At 40.9% G+C, this 23,387-nt stretch overlaps 1 protein-coding gene across 1 annotated transcript in view; it reads right to left on the bottom strand.

Moving 5' to 3' along the window:
* The window catches only part of atp5po (ATP synthase peripheral stalk subunit OSCP), a 16,619-nt gene extending 7,765 nt beyond the window's left edge, over positions 1–8,854 (bottom strand). Inside the window, exons 1-3 of the mRNA XM_080203663.1 lie at positions 8,747–8,854; positions 3,587–3,637; positions 313–423 (exon numbers count right to left, since the gene is read on the bottom strand). Coding sequence (XP_080059789.1) covers positions 313–423; positions 3,587–3,637; positions 8,747–8,776 — 192 coding nt within the window. The 5' untranslated portion in view covers positions 8,777–8,854. The remainder of the gene's footprint in view (positions 1–312; positions 424–3,586; positions 3,638–8,746) is intronic.
* Between the last annotated feature and the right edge of the window lie 14,533 nt (positions 8,855–23,387).

Below are 23,387 nucleotides of genomic sequence, written 5' to 3'. Positions count from 1 at the left end.
GATAGGTTTCTGTTAGACAAGGGAATTAAGGGTTATGGGGAGAAAGCGGGGAAAGTGGAACTGATCCACTTCAGATCAGCCATGATCTTATTGAATGGCGGGACAGGCTTGAAGGACTAGATGGCCTACTCCTGCTCCTATTTCTTATGTTCTTATGAGCAGCACCAGAAATTAGGAATCTTTACCACTCCATGACAATGTTTTTCATTTTGACCCCAATTTTGCAGTTACCTTTAAAATGCGAAGGTTCTACAACTTTAAATTAATCTCTCTTTCATTCAGTATAAAGGCTGGAAAGAATATCCAACTTACAACTATCTTGTTTAATTCCTGCTCCACTTGGTCCAGTTTCTTCTGCTTGCTAGCAGCAGAATATAAAGCTGTGGCATATCTACCTTCAACACCATAGACTTGAATAGGTGGCTAGAGGTAAAAAGATCCACTATTAAACACATGGCAAATTTCAATACAGCAAATAATAAATGAAAAGTAATAGTTCTCTAAATTTCACAATTAAATATGTACCAATGATACACATGAAGTGATTGGTTAGAGCATCTATTTTGCTGCAGCAAAATTGATTCAAGCTAATGACCGTGATGTGATGCATGTTGCCTTGTGCGATAAGCCATAATTTATTACCTCAAATTGTCATTTGTAATCACCATCATCTTAATAGCATACATCCCAAAATGCTGCCCAGTTAACAGTCCAGGTTTGTAGAAGGAGCGGGAAAGGCAATAATCTATAATTATAGTGCTCAATGTTTTTCTTACAGATAAAGTGAACATTGTAAGAAAGTATCAAGCACTCAACAATATGCTTTACTGACAATTTTGGATTGGACTTCACAGCAATATGTTGGGGTGGCAAAACAGGGACAAGAACAATTTGGTTGTCAATTAATTTAAATAACATTCACATACTTTAAAGCTGTTTCTTGTTGAAAATCATTTCCCACCACCGCTCCAAACAGTGATGTTAATTTCCAATTTTTCCCACCATCTTGGAAACACTGGACCCTGTACAGAAAACTAACCACTAATACTCCATCAATGAGATTGCAAGTAATGGATGGGGTCTATTCATGCTTAATCCCTTCTGTTCTTAATGCACATCCTGTTTGAAGAGGCAGTCATGGAGACAAGGGGGAAAAGGGCATCTCCATCACCAGGACAAGTGCATTGATGGATCAAAACACTGAATCAATGCTGCAACAGTAACTTTAATAATCTTAAAAAAAAAGTTTCTCACTCCATATTACTATGGGAATGAATCATATAGGTAGACTAAAACAGAATTTTATTGCCATCTCCTCCAAAAGGGTATATGAGTGGGAATAAATTAGAAAGTAATTTGTACTAGAATGTCATCTAGGTGAGGGAATCAAGCTTGGGTAGAGATAGCACATCAAGGGGTAGAGTCAAGGCAGGTGGACGAAATAGTAATATGGGACATAATGATCGGAGAATGGCAGGAAGGGACAATGAGAAAAACAACCCCTAAGAATACACCAAGACTCAAGACTAGATTCATAACAGAAACACAAACTACAGGTTCTGTATCTGATTGTGTAAATTAGTTAATAGCACACCTGGAAGTCAATAAATTTGATTTGACAGCCATTACAGAGATGGAGTCGGCAAGATTACAAAAATGAACGTTGAGCGGTATACAACATTCAAAAGAATAGGAAGCTAGGTAAAGGTGGAGTTAGCACTGTTAATCAAGGATGTTTTCGAGTGCAGTAGTTAGAATTGGAGATGAGATGTAGAGTTGGCTTGGGTGGAAGTGAGGAACAGCAGAAGTCACCAGTGGGAGTGGTCTACAGGTCCTATTACAGTAACAAAACAGGACAAAGCATACAAAAAGAAATACTGGTTGTTTGCAATAAAGAAATTTTAATCTACACATAAATTGGAAAAATCAGATTGACAGTAGTAGCCTGGATGAGGAGTTCATAGAATGATTTTGAGATAGTTTCTTAGAAGAGCACATTCTAGAAACATGAGAGCATGTTATATTAAACTTGGTATTGTAACATGACAGGATTAATTAATGTCCTTAGAGTAGAGGCACCCCTAGTTAGCTGTGACCAGAATATGATTAAATTTTACATTGAGTTCGAAAGGGAGAACAGTGGGTCTAAGACTAGTATTTTGAATTTAAATAAGGGCTTGAAGTGAACTGGGATAGTAGGCTAGAGGTTAGATCAAAAGAGACGCAGTGGCAGACAAATAAAGGGGATGTTCTAGAACAAGCATATTCCAGTTCTAAGGGGAGGACCCACCACCTATGGTTAATTAAAGTAATTAAGAAAAGCATCAAACTTGAGGAAATAGCTTATCGTATGAGGAATGGTTGAGGACCCTAGGTCTGTACTCGTTGGAATTTAGAAGGATGAGGAGGGATCTTATTGAAATTTACAGGATATTGTGAGGCCTGGATAGAGAGGATGTGGAAAGGATGCTGCACTAGTAGGAAAAACTAGAACCAGAGGGCACAACCTCAGGCTAAAGGGACGATCCTTTAAAACAGAGATGATGAGGAGGAATTTCTTCAGCCAGAGAGTGGCAAATCTATGGAACTCTTTGCCGCAGAAAGCTGTGGAGGCCAGGTCATTAAGTGTCTTTGAGACAGAAATGGATAAGTTCTTGATTAATAAAGGGATCAGGGATTATGGTGAAAAGGCAAGAGAATGGGGATGAGAAAAATATCAGCCATGATTGAATGGTGGAGCGGACTCGATGGGCTGAATGCTATAATTCTGCTCCTATGTCTTATGGCTAATGGATGCTATTCTTCATTTTGATGAAAGGAATTAAATATAAAACTAAGGATATCTTTCTTCAGTTAAATAGGGCATCTTGAATACCAAGTACAGTTCCGGTCTCCTTATTTAAGGAAAGATATAAATGCGTTGGAGGTGGTTCAGATGAGGCTTACTAGATTTATTCCTGGAATGAGTGAGTGTCTTATGTGTTAAAGATGGACACAGTGGGCTTGTTTTCAGAAGAGTGAGGGGTGCCTTGATTCAAGTAAATAAGATCCTGAAGGATCCCTTCCAAGCCCAAGGTGGACCAGAAAATAACTTTTCCTTTTGAGGCATAGTCCAACTAGGGCACACTGTTTTAAAATTAGGGATCACCCTTTTAGGAAAGAGATGAGGAAAAATTCTTTTGAGGGTTGTGAAGCTTTGGAACGCACTGCTTCTGAAGATGGTGGAGATAGGGTCATTGAATATCTTTAAGGAGATATAATAGATTTTAGCATGGGTGGGAAAGGGGCGTGAAGGGGCAAAAAAATAACAAAAGGCAAGGCCTGTGCGATGGTGAAAAACAGGAGCAATTAAATAATAAAAGGGTTCATGCTGCAATCTGAAACATTAACTGTTTCCCACTCCAGAACTGCTGCTAGACCAGCCCAGTATTTCCAGCTTGTTTTACTTTTACTACTGTATTAATGATAACAGTTTTGTAGGCAGCCAGTAAAACTATTGATCGCCCCTGCGAAACTACTTTCGCAACTGGATTTTATCAAAACTAAAAGATAAATTGAAAGCTTTAAAATGCAGCCAATTACTTACTGTCACCAGTTTGCTCACTGGTTTGACCACTGTGGTGCTGAAGTAACGAACCTAAAATTGTCAAGGAAAATGTGTTAGCTTTAATTCACATTTAGAGTCACATTCTATAGACAGAGATCAAGCATATAGTTTAGCGTACAATGTAAGCCATTGAGGCATATAAAAGATTAGGATACATAACCTGGGTACATAACTGTGCTCGTGTATTGATTTAGTTCTAGGGAACATGCTCCAGATTTCCATCAACTTGTGCATGAAAAATTGCGTCCTGATTTCAGTCCTATTTGACCTGACACTAATTTTAAGATTATGTCTGCTTCTTATTGCCAAAGGAAATAGTTTTCTGCATCTGCCCTCTCAAATCTATTTGTAATTTTACATACCCTGATTAAATCACCTCTCAAATGCCTTAATTCAAGGTAATACAAGTTAATTCTATGAACTTTCCTTAATATTAAATATTTCAGACCCAATGTCATTGTGAATCTTTGCTGTTGCCCATCCAACATTCAAGCTGAACGTGGTGCACTAGATTCATATCACCAAAGTTCTATACATTTACATTTTGAACACACTTGAGATGAAGAACGTTTTGATTGTGTTTTGTGCCTGAACATAAGAAGTAGGAGCAGGAGTAGGCCATCTGGCCCTTCGAGCCTGCCCCGCCATTCAATAAGATCATGGCTGATCTGAAGTGGCTCAGTTCCACTTTCCCGCTTTCTCCCCATAACCTTTAATTCCCTTGTCTACCAAAAACCTATCTACCCGTGTCTTAAATATATATAGCGAGGTAGCCTCCACCACTTCAACGGGCAGAGAATTTCAGAGATTCACCACCCTTTGAGTGAAGAAGTTCCTCCTCAACTCCATTCTAAACTGCACCCCCCCACCCCCTCCTTATCCTGAGGCTGTGCTCTCTAGTCCTGCTGTCCTTTCTGAGCAGGAAGAATCTCTCTACCTCTACCTTATCCATCCCTTTCATTATCTTATATGTCTCTATAAGATCCCCCCTCATCCTTCTAAACTGCAACGAGTACAGACTCAGTCTATTTAGTCTCTCTTCATAGTCTAACCCCTCATCTCCGGTATCAGCCTAGTGAACCTCCTCTGCACTCCCTCCAAGGCCAAAATATCCATGCGCAAGTGCGGTGACCAAAACTGCACACAGTACTCCAGCTGCGGCCTCACCAATGCCCTGTACAGTTGCAGCAAGACCTCCCTGTTTTTATATTCTATCCCCCTCGCTATAAAGGCCAGCATCCCATTCACCTTCTTGATCACCTGCTGCACCTGCAGACTGGGTTTCTGCGACTCATGCACAAGGACCCCCAGGTCCCTCTGCACCGTAGCATGCTTCAGCTTTTCATCCTCTAAATAGTAATCCCTCCTACTATTATTCCTGCCAAAGTGGATAACCTCACACTTGCTAACATTGTACTCCATCTGCCAGGTCCTCGCCCACTCGCTCAGCCTATCTAGATCCCTCTGCAGACTTTCCACACCCTCCACACAATTTGCTTTACCATTCATCTTTGTGTCATCAGCAAATTTTGTCACCCTACACTCAGCCCCGTCCTCCGGATCATCTATATAAATGGTAAATAGCTGAGGCCCCAGCACCGATCCCTGCGGCACTCCACTAGTTACCAACCGCCAATCAGAAGAGCACCCATTGATACCAACTCTCTGCCTATTAGACAACCAATCCTCTATCCACGTTAACACTTTACCCCCAACTCCATGCCCCCTAACCTTGTGAAGCAACCTTTTGTGCGGGACCTTATCAAACGCCTTTTGAAAATTGAGAAACACTACATCCACTGGTTCCCCTCTGTCTTCCCTGCCTGTTCACTATATCTTAGATTTGTCCAATTTATCAGATCCAAAGTGAATGACCACACATTTCTCCAGATTGAATGTCTTTTACAGTAACTTCTGGGTTCAACATTGATTCAACAATTTCAAAGAACAGCAACTGCTCTTTTTTTTCAGATTGCTGATGCTGGTAATGGTTCTGTTTTTGCCAGATCTCTAGACCCATCTATCGTCCCATTATTCATTCTTTTCCCTTGCACCATCATCCCATATTATTTAAATCATTCTGCCTTTCAACCTTTTGAAGTTTAACGTATTTTGTTCTTTCCTCCTCTTCTCCCCTCACCCCCCCCAACACATTCCTGTCTCTGAACCTGCTTAAAATCCATTGCCTCTGGAAGGTTTTTCAGTTCTAATGGAAGGTTACCAAACTGAAACATTAACTGTTTCTCTTCCCACAAATGCTATCTAACTTGCTGAGTATTTGCAACATTTTGTTTGTATCTGTAATACCTATGCCCACTCATTTAATCTGTTCATGTTTCTTTGTAATTTGTTGCTCCTGTCCTCGCAACTTAAAGCATCCCTCCTAACTTAATGTTGCCTGCACGTTCAAATTTTTTCCTTAACCGTTTTTCAGTCAAGTTATCAATAGTCTATAGCCGTGAATGCTATGGCATTTTAAGGGCTCATCTGAATGCTTCTTAAATATTGCAAGGCACAAGGTTATCCACAATTCTGTATGCTCCCATATTTGCTAATAATCTCTTGGGCAAAGCCTTATCAAATGCCTTCTGGAAGTCCAAGATAGACAACATGTATTGACATTCTATGTCACACCACATACATAACCTCTAAAACAATTTAGTTAGACTACAGGCACGATTACACAATTTCTTTGATTGGTTGATTCCTAATGTGCGCATCATTGTCTCTGACAATAGATTCAGTAACTTGCCCACAATTGATGTTGAACTGTAGGTTTTCCCTCCTTAGACCATGGTAATAACATTTACAATTTTTCAATCCAAAAGGCACAATTCCTCAATCGGTCAGGCAGAGACCTAAATTTGGAGACTCCACATTTACAGGCAACTTTCAGACCATCATTTGTTCACTTCATACAGTAGTGCTTCCGAGCCAGAAGTGGACTTTGTTTGTCAGAAGATTATGCAGTCCTAACCACAGTTGATATCAAAGAATCCCTTTGGTGCAGAAGACACCATTTGGTCCATTGAGTCTGCACTGACACTTTGACAAGAGCATCTTACCTAGGCCCTCCTTCCCCCCATCCTATCCTACAGAACCCTAAAAGTTTCCCATGGCTAATTCATCTAATCTACACATCTTGGGACACTAAGCAGCAAATTAGCACGGTTCCTAATTCACCTAACCTGCACATCTTTGGGCTATGGAAGAAAACCGCAGCACCCTAAAGAAATCCATGCAGATACAGGGAGAGAGAGGAGGCAATAGGAGGCAGAGAGTGGGGGTTAATGGGTGCTATTTGGATTGGCGGTTGGTGACTAGTGGAGTGCCCCAGGGGTCGGTGCTGGGGCCTCAGCTAGTTACCATTTATATAGATGATCTGGAGGAGGGAACCAAGTGTATGGTGTCGAAATTTGCTGGTGACACCAAGATTGGTGGAACGGCAAATTGCGCGGAGGGTGTGGAGAGTCTGCAGAAGGATCTAGATAGGCTGGGCGAATGGGCCAGGAACTGGCAAATGGAATTTAATGTTGGCAAGTGCCAGGTGGTCCACTTTGGTAGGAATAATGGTAGGAAGGACTATTACATACGTGGCGAAAAACTGCAGCAGGCGACGGTGCAGAGGGACCTCGGGGTCCTTGTGCATGAGTCGCAAAAACCCAGCCTGCAGGTGCAGCAGGTGGTCAGGAAGGCTAATGGGATGCTGGCCTTCATAGCGAGGGGGATTGAATATAAAAGTAGGGAGGTCTTGCTGCAGCTGTATAGGGCATTGGTGAGGCCGCAGCTGGAGTACTGTGTGCAGTTTTGGTCGCCGCACTTACGCAAGGATATTTTGGCCTTGGAGGGAGTGCAGAGGAGGTTTACTAGGCTGATACCGGAGTTGAGGGGGTTGAGCTATGAGGAGAGGCTGAATAAACTAGGCTTGTACTCGTTAGAGTTTAGAAGAATGAGGGGAGATCTCATTGAGACATATAAGATGATGAATGGGATGGATAGGATAGAGGTGGAGAGACTCTTCCCACTTAGAAAGGATAGCAGGACTAGAGGGCACAGCCTCAAGATAAGGGGGGGGGTGGCAGTTTAGATCAGAGTTGAGAAGGAACTTCTTCACTCAAAGGGTGGTGAATCTCTGGAATTCTCTGCCCGTTGAAGTGGTGGAAGCTATCTTGCTAAATATATTTAAGTCACGGGTAGATAGGTTTTTGATAGACAAGGGAATTAAGGGTTACAGAGAGAAAGCGGGAAGTGATCCACTTCAGATCAGCCATGATCTTATTGAATGGCGGGGCAGGCTCGAAGGGCCAGAAGGCCTACTCCTGCTATTTCTTATGTTACAAACCTGTTGTACTTAAAACATGGCTGCAAATTTTTAAATGTTATAAAAATCAAAACCATAAATGGCCATGATATATTTGCAACATTTCATTTTGACACAAGCAGACAGCAATGGTGTTACAAGTGAATTCACTAAACTAAATCTTATTTTATTGCAAAAGCATGCACTGCACATATTGGAATCTGAAATAAAAACAGAAGGCTGGAAAATCGCAACAGGTCTGACAGGGGATTTTCACAGTAACATCACTGCAGAGTTAATGTAAGCCTCATTATGACACTAATAAATAAATGAATTAAAAGCATCTGTGGAGCAAGAGAACAGTGCCAATATTTCAAGTCAGGGTGGCTCTGTTTCCCTCCTCACCCTCACAGTATAAATCTTATCCAATATTCCTTGTCTTCGGCTCTGACAAAGGGTATTCCAGACTTGATACATTGGTATGGGTTTCCTCTGGTCCCAGCCAGAGTCCATGGCAATGGGGGTTCGGTTGCTTGGCCATGGAAAATTGGCCCTTAGTGTTAGGGGGATTAGCAGGGTAAATATGCAGGGTTACAGGGATAGGGCCTGGGTGGGATTGTCGCCAGTGCAGCTAGATGGACCGATTGACCTCTTTCTGCACTATAGGGATTCTATGATTTATTCTGTCTTCACAGATACTGTCAAACCTGCTGAGATTTTCCAGAATTTTCCGGTTTTTTTTAAATACATGCGGATTTATTGCAAACATTAGAAGCTACAGATAACTTAACACAGATTTCACCCGCGATATGACTTGAACTAAGGCCTCTCTCCATCACCTTCAAACCCAACCGAGCCGTTGTCGCCATCTTCTCTGCCCCTGATGTAGGTCAACTCAAGGCCTTGCTACCACAAGAGGAAGACTTTCCACGCAGGCGTGGCTGGGACAGGAGTAAGGCTTTCTACGCAGGCGCAGTTGCGCCCAATGCCTCCTGGGACTTGTTGGCTGGAAGAGTAAAACCCTGGGTAGAGCGGACTACAGCTCCCGGCGGCCGCTGTGGCACCAAGCGGGCCACGGGACTGGTGGAAAGCTCTCGCGCGAGAGGCAGCTAACCGTCGCCCCTGCCGTCGCCCACCGGCTGAATGCTGGAAATGGACGGCAGTGCTGGGGAAACAGTATTTGCAGTCCGTATCACTCGTATTCATCGTCTGAAGCTCGGTTGTCTTGTATCGCTGCAGTAGAATTTAGTTCATGAATTAGGCGAAGATTAGAGACAGAATATTCTCGAACAGACCGATGTCGTCCTTATCGCAGTGGTCAGCACTGCAGCACCAGGGACCTGGGTTCGATTCCTGCGTTGGATTGCTGTTTGCACGTTCTCCCCATATCTGCGTGGGTTTCCTCTGGGTGACCCGGTTTCTTCCCACAGTTGGAAGGACGTGCTGGTCAAGTGCATTGGACATACTGAATGGCCCTTTGTATCTAAAGCTGCCATGGTTAAGAGGATTAGCCAAGTAATGCATAGGATTACAGGGATAGAGTGGGCGGAAAGGCTTGGGTGGGATGCTCTTTCAGAAATTTGGTGCAGACTTGATGAGCTGAGTGATAGCCTTCTGCATTGCAGGGATTCTGCTGTTTTATAAGAACATAAGAACATAAGAAATAGGAGCAGGAGTAGGCCAACTAGCCCTTCGAGCCTGCCCCGCCATTCAATAAGATCATGGCTGATCTGTTGTGGCTCAGTTCCACATTCCCGCCCTCTCCCAATAACCCTTAATCCCCTCTCTTATCAAAAACCCATCAACCTGCGTCTTAAGAATATTTAGCGAGGTAGCCTCCACCACTTCAATGGGCAGAGAATTCCAGAGATTCACCACCCTTTGAGTGAAGAAGTTCCTCCTCAACTCTGTTCTAAACCACCCCCCCTTTATCTTGAGGCTGTTCCCCCTAGTCCTGCTATCCTTTCTGAGCGGGAAGAGTCTCTCCACCTCTATCCTATCCATCCCATTCATCATCTTATACGTCTCAATGAGATCTCCCCTCATTTTGGCTCATTATGTCGGCACTGGGTCTCCAATGAGCATTACGACTTTGTGCCATTCTACTGTCTTTTCCCCATACCCCTTCATATTGTTTCTATTCAGATAATTGTCTAAAACCTTCTTGAAAACCTCAACTGAAGTTGCCTCCATCGCACTTCTAGACAGTGCATTTCAGGCTTGAATCACTTGCTGTGTATGAAATTTTTTTTTTTCTCTCATCACATTTGCAAATTGCTTGAAATGTGCACACTCTAGCTCTCAATCTTTTTATGAGTGGGAACAGTTTCTCCCTATGTACCCTGTCTAGTCTCTCATGATTTTGAACACGTCTAGCAAATCTCCTCTTGGCCTTCTCTTCAAGGAAAACAGTCCTAATCTCTAATTTATCTTCGTAACTGAAGTTTTTCATCCCTCAAACCATTCTTGTAAACCTTTTCTGCACTCGCTCCAATGTTCTCACATCCTTCCTATAGTGTGGTGCTCAGAACTGTATGCAATTCTCCCACCAAGGTCTAACAAGTATTTTGCATAACTTCAGTGTAACTTCCATGATCTTTTATTCTATGCCCTTATTAAAGTCCAGGAAAATGCATGCTTTATTAATTGCTATCTCCACCTGTCCTGCTTTGGCCAATGATCTATGCATCCAGGTCGCTCTGCTCCTGCACTCCTTTAAGAATTGTACCCCTTATTTAGATTGTCTCTCATGTTCTTCCCACCAAAATGCATCATCTCATACTTCCACATTGAACTTAATCTGTCAGTTATCTGCCTGTTTCTCCCAATTTATCTATGATGTTTTGAAGTTCTACTCTGTCCTCTCAATTTACATTGCTTTCAAGTTCCATGCAATCTGCAAACATTATAACCTATCCTCTGTACAACAAGATCTAGATCATAAAATTATATCAATGAAGTAAAAGCAAGTGTCTCAGTATTGACTTCTGAGGACCTCCACTAAAAACCTTCCCCCAGCTGAAAAATATCCATTGACTATTAATTTCTGCTTCCTATTACTCAGCCAATTTTGTACCCATATTGCTACTGTCCTTTTTATTCCATGAGTTACAACTTTTCTCTCAAGTTAGTTCTATGAAACTGTATTGAATGTGGTTTGAAAGTCCATATATACCACATCAACAGTATTCACCCTTTCTGTTACTTCTTAAAAAACTCAAGCAAGTTAGTGAAATGTGATTTTCTCCTTTAGAAATTCATACTGGCTTTTCCTAATCAACCCACTTTTTTTTCCATGCGACTACTAATTCTATCCTGAATAATTGTTTCTAGACTCTTCCCCACTACTGAAGTTAAGGTTATTGTGATGTATTTATTTGGTGGTTTGCTGTAGTCAGTTGACCTCTGCCACAGACACTGATTGGAGTAAGATGTCTCTCAACACCAGGTTAAAGTCCAACCAATTTATTTGATGGTAAACTCACTGGTTGGATTTTAACCTGGTGTTGTGAGATGTCTTACTGTCTTTACCCCAGTCCAATGCTGGCATCTCCACATCAAGCTGATTGGAAACAGCCATGTTACCTAAAGCCTTGAAGGCATGCTTTGAATTAGTAGTGAAAGTAACTAACTTATGAACATCATGTGTTCAACTTTAGGCCTCAAAGTGTAGAAGAGTTTGATTATTATGTGACCACAGTAGCATGGCTTGCACAATCTATTGAATTCAGACAATGTAAAGATGATCTAATTTAAACCAGGTTTGTCTTGGGCAAGAAATCCTTCATTGAAAGTATATCTACTGACAAAGGAGAAACTAATTATCAAGAAAATGATTGACATGCAGAAGTGCTGAGGTTGTAAATCATCAGACATATCCATGGCAGAACAGACCAGGCCTTGTCTTAAGCTAATCAATATTCCAGGCCTTAACAGCAGAAAGATCACAAAGGGTAGGATTGAAATACTGAGGAGGAAATCGGACTCCCGGTTGAGATGGGAAAGAAAATATAAACACACAACTGTCAGTTGGGTGGCTCTGTAAAATTACTATTTTTATTACCATGACTAGCCAGGACTCATACTAGAGAAATTTCTAACCTTCAGACAAACCAGCAGTCTTTTTTTTAGAAAGGACATTAATGCCCTGCCCCGCCCCGCCCCTTGGAGTTGCACAAAGCTTCTTTGCATTTTAAATAAGAATTTTGGCCACCAGAGGTATATCACCAAGGACATAGGTAGCTGTCTCTGACTCCTAATATCCAATGTTATGTTAATGGCCTGCCTGTTACCTATTCCCAAACACAATCAGTTTGAATCAGGGACCTCATTTAGTCAACCTGAAACTACACAGTAACATGATCGAGATTGAGCTGTCTGAATTCCTTTAATGAATAAGCTTTTGGATCTTGTCTTCAGCCATTGTTTGACCTCCAAAGAGCACAGGACTCAAAGTAGCAGTCTGTCTGTCTACCATCTTACCATCGACCAGGTAGTAGCAGAAGGAACTCATCTACACTGAATTACTAGAACACTGAATCTGGTGCATTAAAGACTAATTTAGCTCTACGTGCCATCTCTCTTTATGGAAGTCTCACATCTGGAGTAACTGATCATCCTGTGACAGTCAACCAAACAACCCTCTGAAGAAGCACTCCATTAGACTTTTGATTCTGGATTCAGGTAAAACCATAACTTGTATTTTTCTTGTGGTCTGGCCCTGTACCTCTTTCCCTTATCTCTCCTTTATTGCATGAATGCAAAAAGGGTAAATATTGTGAAACTGCTGCCTGCATTGTGTGTGTGAAATACACAAACCTTTTTTGTTGCCCTATTTTGAGTTTGTCGTGCGAGTTATTCATAGAAGATTGGAATACTCCATATTAAAAACAAAAGTAATATTCTTGTACTCCATATTTAAGGGGTGGGAAAAATGTGCCAGGTACCTGTGTCTTAAAATAATTTTAATGTAACTGCAATTTATATTCTCAAAAACAAAGATGTTTGTATTGAGTTCATCTAATAAATACATTTGATGGAAGCTGCAATTCAAGAATCCAGTCTTTTGTTTTGCAGTATGCTTATTTTTATTGAAAGAATTACATATGAATTGCATTGCTATAGCTCATGCTTGGATCGCACTGCTACAGTTGATGCAGTTTAAGCAGCATGCACAGCACACTCTGGGTTTGCATGTGCAGGGAGACTGCTGTGTTCATGACACCAGATGGAGGAGGTTGCACTTTTTGATATTACATTTTGACAGCTGTTTATCTTGCCCCGCCTAATGGATCACTTTACATTGAAGTGGTGTAGTGAAGCAGAAGGATCAAATGCAAAATTAAAATTCCAGAGGAAGATGTAGCCAGAAAGAGAAGTCAGTGATGAGGGCTGAATGGTAAAAGAGAGTTGGAAGCTGGATTATTTTGTTTCTAAAATGAAAGGGAGACCATTGTGCTTAATTTGCAATGAGGTGATAGCAGTTCCAAAAAAAATACAATGTTAACAGACCTGATGAAATACACCATTTCTCTTGCATGGCAAACTTTCCAGTGGGTTCTGCCTGATGTACTTGAGCAAACATTGAATGTTGCAGTGACTTTGGCTAGCTTTTGTAATGCTTGGTTACTTGCAAAAAAAAAGTTATTCTTGGAAGGTAAATTAGTGAAAGATTGCATCATCAAATCCGCAGACGTTTTATCTGTTGGGTTTAAAAACTAAGAGGAAATTCTTAATTCAGTTCAGGAATTCCAAAGTGTTTTATGAAGTCCGCCTGGATCATAAGCTTTGCAATTTGAATTTGGCTGGGGTAAGCATGAGATGTTTCACTTCAGGTACGATTCAACTGACCCACTAGGGAGCTTTATCAAACAAAGTTTATTTAAGAATATAGTTGGAAAGAAAATCAGCAATAACATTCACAAATTATAGACAAGAGGAAAAAAAACCCATAATATTGTATAAATCTTAACATCTAAATACTGTTCTAACCAAATAAGTCCCATAAACAAAACCTTGGCCACAGGTTTAATACAGAAAATATAAATGCTCACGTGATGCTGGAATTTACCCTTTGGATGCTGCAGTTCTCTTGATATACACACAGACAAGCTTGAAGTCAGAACAGTTTCCCAAAACACCAGGGAAAGAGAGAGACTCTAGGTTCTAGCTAGCAAACTGCCAACAACAGAATAATCACTCCAGGAAGGCAAGAATACCTGCTTCCAGCTAGCCAGCAGAATTTACAAGACATGAGAGAGAGAAAAACAAAACTTGCCTGCCACTTAACCAGGAGAGCTTCTGACTCAAAATCAAAACTGAAACCGAACCACCTTACTTTGACTTGTCAATCGATCTTCCCCCTCATAATGCAGGATCAAAAAAATCTCAAAGTACCTGAAACCCAGAGTAAAACTAAACAAAACCGTATTTAAAACATTGAAGCAGCAATAAAAGGACTTCTAGCAGACAGCCCTGCAACAATAATAAAAAATAAAGCTGCTAAGCTGCAGAGAACATGATTTCAGGAAAAAAATACATTACTTAAACGTATACTCGGTCACAAAATTATCAAACGTGTTAAATATCTGCAACTTAGCAGGCATTCTGAGTCACAGAAGGCAAGAAGTCACTACCGACGGGCAGAGCAGCTTTTCAGATCTGTAGACTCAGGTGAGGCTTTAAGTGTAACACTGGACGAATGCAAAGATCTTAATGACATTTCTCAGCTCTCTGTTGTGTTTACAGTGATTTGAATGTGACAGAGGAATTTTTAGATCTCTTGGGAATACACGAGTGAGCACAGGGTGCAGCATTTTGATGAGGCATTTACTGATTTTGTTTTTGGAAAAAATAGTGTCAGTTACAACAGATGGGTGCCCCTCCATGACAGGAATATACAATGGATTTGTAGTTTTGCTGACTGCTTGACATATTTAATGTGCATTGAATAATACACCAAGAGGATTTTTGCACTAAATTCGATAAGACAGACTGAAAGCTGTGATGGACAAAGTGGTAGAGATTCTCAACATATGTTTTTGCTCCCTGCATCACTGTTGGTTTGTGGAACCTATGCACCAATTGAAGCAGAATTTGGAGACGTTGTGCATATGAAGTGCAATGTGCTTGCTAATCCATGGTAAAGTACTGAACCACTTGGCACTTAAATCCAGCAGTTTCTTGCACAGAAATCTCAAATATACTGAGGGTAGAAGATGAAAGCTGGGTTTTGGATGTGGGTTTTCTAGCTGGCATCAGAGGACATCTGAACTTATTGAACAAGTAATTGCAGGGGTGGGAGGGGGTAAAAATGTCACCTCTTGTCCACACTGGTTGTTAATGTAAGATAATCCATGCTGCACCTGCAGTTAATGTCCAATCAATTACCTTCATGCGACTGCTCATTTCTCAAATTTGAAAAAAATACTGGTAAAACACTCTGATCAAGGAAATTAATTTGATCCATCAGTACACGTAAGTGCTGGATACACTGGCAGAGCATTTTGAGAACTGCTTTTCTCCTCTGATTTGAAGCCTGTCATGGATCTGCTCAGCAATAGGTAAAACCCTGCCTAGCAACAGCAGTAAGCCAGCATTCAAAAGGGAAGATGAAATACAACCTTTTCCAGTCATACGATTAGCAGACAGAATCGGGTATAAATAACTATTCATCAGGAAACAGTTTACCTAGATGACTGAGATTAGTGGAGGTGGATAGATATTGATTTTGAGAGTCACGCAATGTGAGAGATGCAGACAGCCCAAATACACAAAGGGGAAAATCATAGAGGAACCAAGGTATAATTATCAACACCTGTAGAAGCAGGCTGGTGAGTTTAACAATTCACAGCTGGATGTCAGTTTAATATCTAATAGCCAAGACAGCACTGTATCATCTAGGAGCTGGAGAGGTCAGTTTTACAGTTCAGAGTCTGAGAGGCTATTTTAATGTCTAACAAAGACACCCTTGCAGATAGCAACTGTCTGACTCGTGACAAGTAAGGAGGAATTACTTATTCATGCCCTGGATAAATACAAAGTTAACCAGTTAAAAGGAAAGTTGTACAAAAATTTTGTTTTGCGTAGCCCCTGTCCAGTTGTCCTGTATTGTATTGCAAAGTTGATGTCAATATTTGATAATGCAGGAACCTTCCCAAAGGCAATTTAAGTATCTTTTCTGGATCAGGGACGGCACATTGGCACAGTGGTTAGCACTGCTGCTTCACAGTGCCAGGGATCCAGATTCGATTCCTGGCTTGGGTTGTTTCTGGGAGGAGTTTGCATGTGCTCCCCGTGTTTGTGTGGATTTCCTCCGGGTGCTCCAGTTTCCTTTCACAGTCCAAAAGACGAGTGTTAGGTTTATCTTGGGGTGTTGAGTCTAGGAAGAATTAGGGGTGGGAGGAAGTAAGAGCTGATGTACAGGAAGTTGCACAGCTTCAGTTGAGGTCTCTTCTTACCAGGATCTTAATCAATTGGGCCAGTGGGCTGATGAATGGCAGATGGAGTTTAATTTAGACAAATGTGAGGTGATGCATTTTGGTAGATTGAACCAGGGCAGGAGTTACTCAGTTAATGGTAGAGCATTGGGAGAGTTACATAACAGAGATCTAGTGGTACATGTTCATACGTCCTTGAAAGTGGAGTCACAGGTGGACAGATTGGCGAAGAAGGCATTCGGCATGCTTGGTTTCATCGATCAGAACATTGAATATAGGAGTTGAGACATCTTATTGAAGACATATAAGATATTGGTAAGGCCATACTTGGAATACTGTGTGCAGTTCTGGTCACCCTATTATTGAAAGGATATTGTTAAACTAGAAAGTGCAGAAAAGATTTACTAGGATGCTACTGGGACTTGATGGTTTCAGTTATAAGGAGAGGCCAGATAGACTAGGACTTTTTTTCTGAGCGTAGGAGGCTGAAGGGTGATCTTATAGAGGTCTATAAAATAATGAGGGGCACAGATCAGCTAGGTAGTCAATATCTTTTCCCAAAGGTAGGGGAGTCTGAAATTAGAGGGCATAGGCTTAAAGTGAGAAGAGAGATACAAAACTGTCCGGAGGAGCAATTTTCTCACAGGGTGGCGACTGTCTCGAAGAGGCTGCCAGAGATAGTAGTAGAGGCAGATACAATTTTGTCTTTTAAAAAGCATTTAGATGGTTACATGGATAAGATGGGTGTAGAGGGATGTGGGCAATTGGGATTAGCTTAGGGGTTTAAAAAAGGGGCAGCATGGACAGGTTGGGCCAAAGGGCCAACTGTAAACCTCTATGACTCTATGAAACGTCTGCCCATGTTAAAATATGTTTCAGAAGCTTTAGTGTAGAAGGTGGCATTGTAAAAACAGATACGATAAGAGATGGAGAAAGGGAGGAAAAGGATTAGAGTTCTTACAGGATGTGAAGAAGTATAATTTAGGTACTTGTATAAATGCAAGCTACTTCTTACAAGACTGCTGAACCAGAGGCTCTTAAGATCTACGTGGGATCAAATTCCTCTATTCTATCAATAGCCATTGACTCTCACAAAGGTGCATTTTTGCCCTTTAATAGTGTTACGGAATTAATGTAAAATGAGATCTTTCAATCAGAGCCTCATGACAAAGGTCACCTGACTACAACAAACCTTTAATAGATGTTTGTATTAAAAAACAAACCTCCCCATTCTGTGACGAACAAAAGCCAAATTTGCATGCAGTATGTGTAACTGAGTCATTTGAGTTAACCCCATTACAATACCTGTTCTCATGCATTACCACTTGTTGCCTATTGCAGTCAGTCTCTGCATATCCATTCACATACACCAGTGATGGACAACCTAGGCTAGCGAGTGGGCCACATCAGTTGCCCTCCTTCATCTTGGTGGGCTGCAAAATTGTTTTTGTTTTGTTATTGTCACATGTATACGGTGAAAAGTATTGTTTCTTCTGTGTTATACAGATGAAGCATACCATATATAGGGAAGGAAAGGAGAGCATGCAGAATGTAGTGTTAGTCATAGGGTGTAGAGAAAGATCAACTTAATGTGAGGTAGATCTATTCAAACATCTGAAGGCAGCAGGGAAGAAGCTATTTTTGAGTCAGTTAGCATGTGTCCTCTCAGACTTTTGAGTCTTTTTTCCGATGAAGGAAGGTGGAAGGGAATATGTGAGCGGTCCTTAATTATGCTGGCTGCTTTTCTGGGGCTTGTGGTGTTATGGTGGTTATGGGAGTATGGACAGTGTCAATTAATGGGAGGCTGGTTTGAGTGATGGATTGGGCTTCGTTCATGACCCTTTGTAGTTTCTTGTGATTGAAGCTAACCATGACTTCATGAATAAAACTAAATATATTTAATACAGGCCAAATATTTCATAACCAGTTATGGAACATGCTTAAGTAATAAACTTCAAATGGCAAAAACAAATGTGGTATTTACACTTACCTGCTTCTGTTTGGATCTGTCCTTCACAAGCTTTCTTAGATTAGGACTCTGGGATGTGCAGATGCTTTGCAATTCAGCACTGAGGTTTCCATTCGTTAGTCGGTTGTGCTTCTTACATTTGATGTGTCCCATAGCAGAAAAATGTCTGTTCGCATGTCAATACTTGGATCAACATACACATCAACTTTGCAGTACAATGCTGGAGAACCAGACAGGGGCTATTCAATCAAAATTTGTGTATAACTTTCCTCTTTAGCTGGTTAATTTTGTCTTTGTCCTTGGCGTGAATGCGTAATTTCTCCTCGAACTTCCATTTATCAACCCCCAGTCCATGTTATGCTCAGGTCAACTTCAAACAGATTTGAGAGGAAGGGCTTGTCACAAACCACATAGATGTTATCTTTGAGGACGCCTCAACTTGAAGCACATCATTTGTGATTGTGTATGGCTTTGTTTTGGAATGGCATGAAACCCCCAATGAGAATAACTAGCTCAGTCACTGTGCAATAATTGCTAAGACTATTTATTAAACTGAAGAAATGACAAATACACAAAACTAGGACTATAAAACCCTAGTAATCCATGTATTTAATTGTATTAAACAGACATGCTGTTTGTACAGAAATTACCTCTTATTCTAAAACACTGCAAAACCTGAACTACTAAATACTTTCCTGTCCCCAAACAACATCCAAATTAAATCTTGCTTATAGTTACCACACAATACAAGGCAGATGGTCAGGTCTGGGAAATGTCTTTAAGAATTTATTTGTGTCACAAGTACGCTTACATAAATATTGTAATGAAGTTACTGTGAAAATCTCCTAGTTGCTACACTCCAGTGCCTGTTCTGGGTACATTGAGGGAGAATTTAGCATGGCCAAGTCATCTAACCAGCACTGGTGGGAGGAAACCAGAACACCCGGAGGATACACATGCAGACATGGGGAGAACATGCAGATTCCACACAGTGACCCAAGTCAGAAATTGAATTTGGGTTATGAGGCAGCAGCGCTAACCACTGTGCCACTGCCCAGAATCCTGGAAAATATCAAGGCTCAGGCTGACGAGTGTTAAGTAATGTTCACACCATACAAGCGCTAGGCAGTGATCATCTGTAACCAGAGCGAATCTCACCCCATGACATTCAATGGCATTAACATAGCTGAACTCCCCCTCTCCCCCAACCCCCTTCCCTCCCTGACTCCCACCCCTTCAACATTCTGGGAGTTACCACTGACCAGAAACTAAATTGGACTAGTCATATAAACAATGTGATTACAAGGGCAGGTTAGAGGATAGGAGTCTTGCGATGAATAACTCATCTCCTCAAAGGCTCCTTAAACAGCACCTTCCAAACCCATGGCCGCTGACATCTAGAAAGACAAGGGCAGCAGTTGCATGGGAATACCATCACCTGAAATTTCCCCTACAATCCACATACCATCCTGACTTGGAAATATGTTGCCTCGTTGCTGGGTCAAATTCCCAGAATCCCCTTCCTAACGATGCTGTGTATATGCCTACACCACATGGACTTCAGCAGTTCGAGAAGGCAGCTCACCACCAACTTCTCAAGGGCAATTAGGGATAGGTAACAAATCCTGATCCAGCCAATGCCCACACATGGATAAATAAACAAACTTGCACACAGATATAATAGCCACCAGGGGGAAGCATCAGCCTGTGTAATTTGTATCATTTATCTTTCAATACAAACTGCCAAGTTCAAAAGAATACACATTCAGGTCATTAAAAGATTTGTGAAAATAATGCTTAAAATTATTTCATAAGATTACAAAAAAACAAACACTTTTAGCGTATCTTTTAATGACTCAGTCTGATAATGTTAAAATACTTAGCCATGTTTACATGTTCCTCCATTGCTTCATCCCTCCTTATCTCAGTAACTTTCCACCACCCTTCAGGATCTCTGAGCACCTCCAATTTTGATCTCTTGTGCATATCTGATTTTCCTTGTTCTACCAAGGGTGGTTATGCCTTCATTTGCCAAGGCCCTAAACTGTGGAATTCTTTCCTTAATCCTTCCTACCACTCTACCACCCTTTCCTCCATTAAGATGGTACTTAAAATCTACCTCTGACCAAAATTTTCAGAACTTAATGTCTCCTTATGAGGCTTGGTTTCAAATTTTGTTTGAAGCATCTTGAGACATTTTGCTATGCTAAGGGCACCAACTAAATGCAAGCTGTTGTTGCTGTTGTTGACTGATTAGACTTATTTTCCTTCCATCAATCTACTAGAAACTGTTTGAATATCTGTGTAGCTTGAAGCTGTGATATTTTACACCATAAGCAATCCAGTAGTTACAGCTGCATCTAATTAGAATTTTTTTTCTGTATGTTATGAGATTGTCCTTGGGCTTTTATTGGACTGGAGATAGTTGGAATAAGAAAGAGGATATAAGAATTCAACTGGAACTGCAACAAAAAGATATACCTTCCAAGTGCAGCTTCTGTTATCTTGTTTTGATTGTATTCATAGTTTACTATATGCTATGTCATGCACAGTGAAATTAAGGACCAGAAATAATTGAAACTGAATTGTTGTCATGTTGTTTAAGGGTTGAAAAAAGACATTTTATCAAAGCTTTTCATCTTCCAGTCATCAGGACAATCAAAAGAATACCAATGTCAGAGAAAACAGCAACGTTATACTGTATGAGAAGAGGATGGCAAGTAAACTCTGGTTGTTGCTATAGAGAATGCACCAGTTGATGGTGACTGACAGTTAACTGCCAAGCATTATTTGAGATTTAAACCAGGCAGATTGAGTCTGGTCAAGGCATTGCCCTATAGAATGAACCAGTAAATGGCAATCACTTGTTTTGTTTCACTGAAACAGGAGTAACATGGTATATGAATTTCAGTGCCAGAGTACTGTTAGGTACAGTAGGCCATATGCCCCAAAGACTGGCAAGATTGTACCAAACAACATGTCCCGAATTCTGTTTGCAACAGGCTGAGTATTGACCTGACTCATCCAGTCCTTACTTACAAAACACAATATCCACCATTAGATGTGATTCTGCTATTGCACAACATTTGTAAATAATCCTCTGTGTATTAAAAATTACGCTGACAAACAATTTCAGATTGTTAGTCGGGTCCACAGTGTGGCACATTTATGTGTACTGAAAGCTACATACGCAGGACCCTGTTCTTTGCAGATGGAAAGAACACATTCACATGTTGCGCCTGTTTCAGCTAGACAAAATAAATGATAGCCATTCGCCGGTTCATTCCACAGGGCAAAGCCTTGACCATTCAGAGTCAAGCTGCCTAGTTTAAATTTCACATAATGCTTGGCTGTTCACCATTAACTGGTGCATTCTCCATTGCAATGTCTCTTCCAATCAGAGTTGACTTGCCAACTAATCGGCACCCTGTTCTCAAATTGTATGAAGTTGTCGTTTTCCCTGACATTGGTATTCTTGCAATTGTCCTGATGAGTGCAAGGCAAAGTTTTGACAAATATTTCAGGTGGTTCGAATTTTAACTTACTGGTTTCAAAGAAATACATGCAATAAGTATACACCAAAGAAGTGATCAGTGTCAGTTTAAAGTTAGTTAGAAACTACCAGTTTTCAGCTATCTTCACACTTCCACTGTTTCTCTCTAGAGAAATAATGGGAAAAGTGATGGAAGGATTCCCAAGTTAATTGTCAGCCTGTTGAACCTGGTGATGAAAGCTTTTTCCATAGCCAATAAGTTCTGCTGCTGACTTGGTCCTGGAGCTTCTGGTCTAGAGTCAGGGACACTACCACTGTGCCATAAAACCTTTTTTCTAACGGCAATAGAAACATTAGATGACATATCTGATTGCTTATTTCAGTGTTTGTAGAAATTGTTATTTGCTGGATCTTGTCCAGTGTTCTGCTCATTGTCGAAGTATAATGCCTATCCATTTACGATATTGAGCCTGTGACAAGCTGGGCTCACTCTTAAGAATTAACCGTACTACAGGAGAGGTGTGATCCTACTAAAGTGGATAGAAAAGAGATTTGTGAGGATGTTGCCAGGATTGTCTGAGATTTACACTCTCTGTACAACAAAAGCATAAATCTGTGAGGAACTGGTTTTCGTGAGTTGTTTTTTTTCGGCCGATAGCTTCCCAGTTACTGGTGCACACAGGACATTTGAAACAGAGAAATTTCCTTCAAAGAGGTTGTTAACTGCCAATAATCACAAGAATGTTTCAGTAATGAAATATTCCCAGAAGCTAAACAAAACATTAACTGAGATCAGTTATCTCTTTCCCACATTTATGTAGCTAAGCCTATATATACACTTCAGTGCAAAGGTTCTTTGTAGTAAGATTCCAAACAATTTTAATAAATGTATCCACAACCAGCATATTGGTTGCATTCAAGAATTATTCTTGTTCATTCAGTTGAAGCTCAGGTGGTGTCATTCTTACAACAAATCGGAGTAGAACTTTAAAAGGAATAATGATACTAATCAACCATGCATCACGTGAGAGACACTGTCACAGAAATCTCTGTTTGTAAGCAACTTAAGAACATGAGTAGGAGGGTAGACCATGCAGCATCTTGAACCTGTTCTGTAATTCAGTAAGATCATGGCTAATCTTCAACCTTAATTCCATTTTCCTGCCCGGTTTGCATCTCCCTTGATTCCCTCAGTGTTCAAAATTTAATCAATTTCAGCCAAAAACACATTTAATGATTGAGCATCAGAAAACTCCTGTCCACCCTGGGTAATGAGGAAAAATTTACGCTCTGACTAAAGAAATTTCTTTTCATCTTAGTTCTAAATGGCCAGCCCCTTATCCTGACACTGTGGCTCATACTAATAGACTCTTCAGCTGGGGAAACAGTCAAGCAGCCCTATCATAATTCTATCTGTATTGCCTCATTTTCTTTCTCTCATCTCCAGATAGTATTGGTTCATTCTACTCAACCTTGTCCCTGACGACAGCCTCTCATCCCAGAAATCAGTCTGGCCAACTTTGCCGCCCCATCTCTGAGGCAAGTTTACCCTTCTTTAGGTATGGAGATCAAAACTATAC

This window comes from Carcharhinus amblyrhynchos, chromosome 15 (assembly GCF_965287045.1).
Source record: "Carcharhinus amblyrhynchos chromosome 15, sCarAmb.v2.hapA, whole genome shotgun sequence".
Lineage (NCBI taxonomy): Eukaryota > Metazoa > Chordata > Chondrichthyes > Carcharhiniformes > Carcharhinidae > Carcharhinus > Carcharhinus amblyrhynchos.
This window is presented reverse-complemented; position numbering and strand designations above follow the sequence as displayed.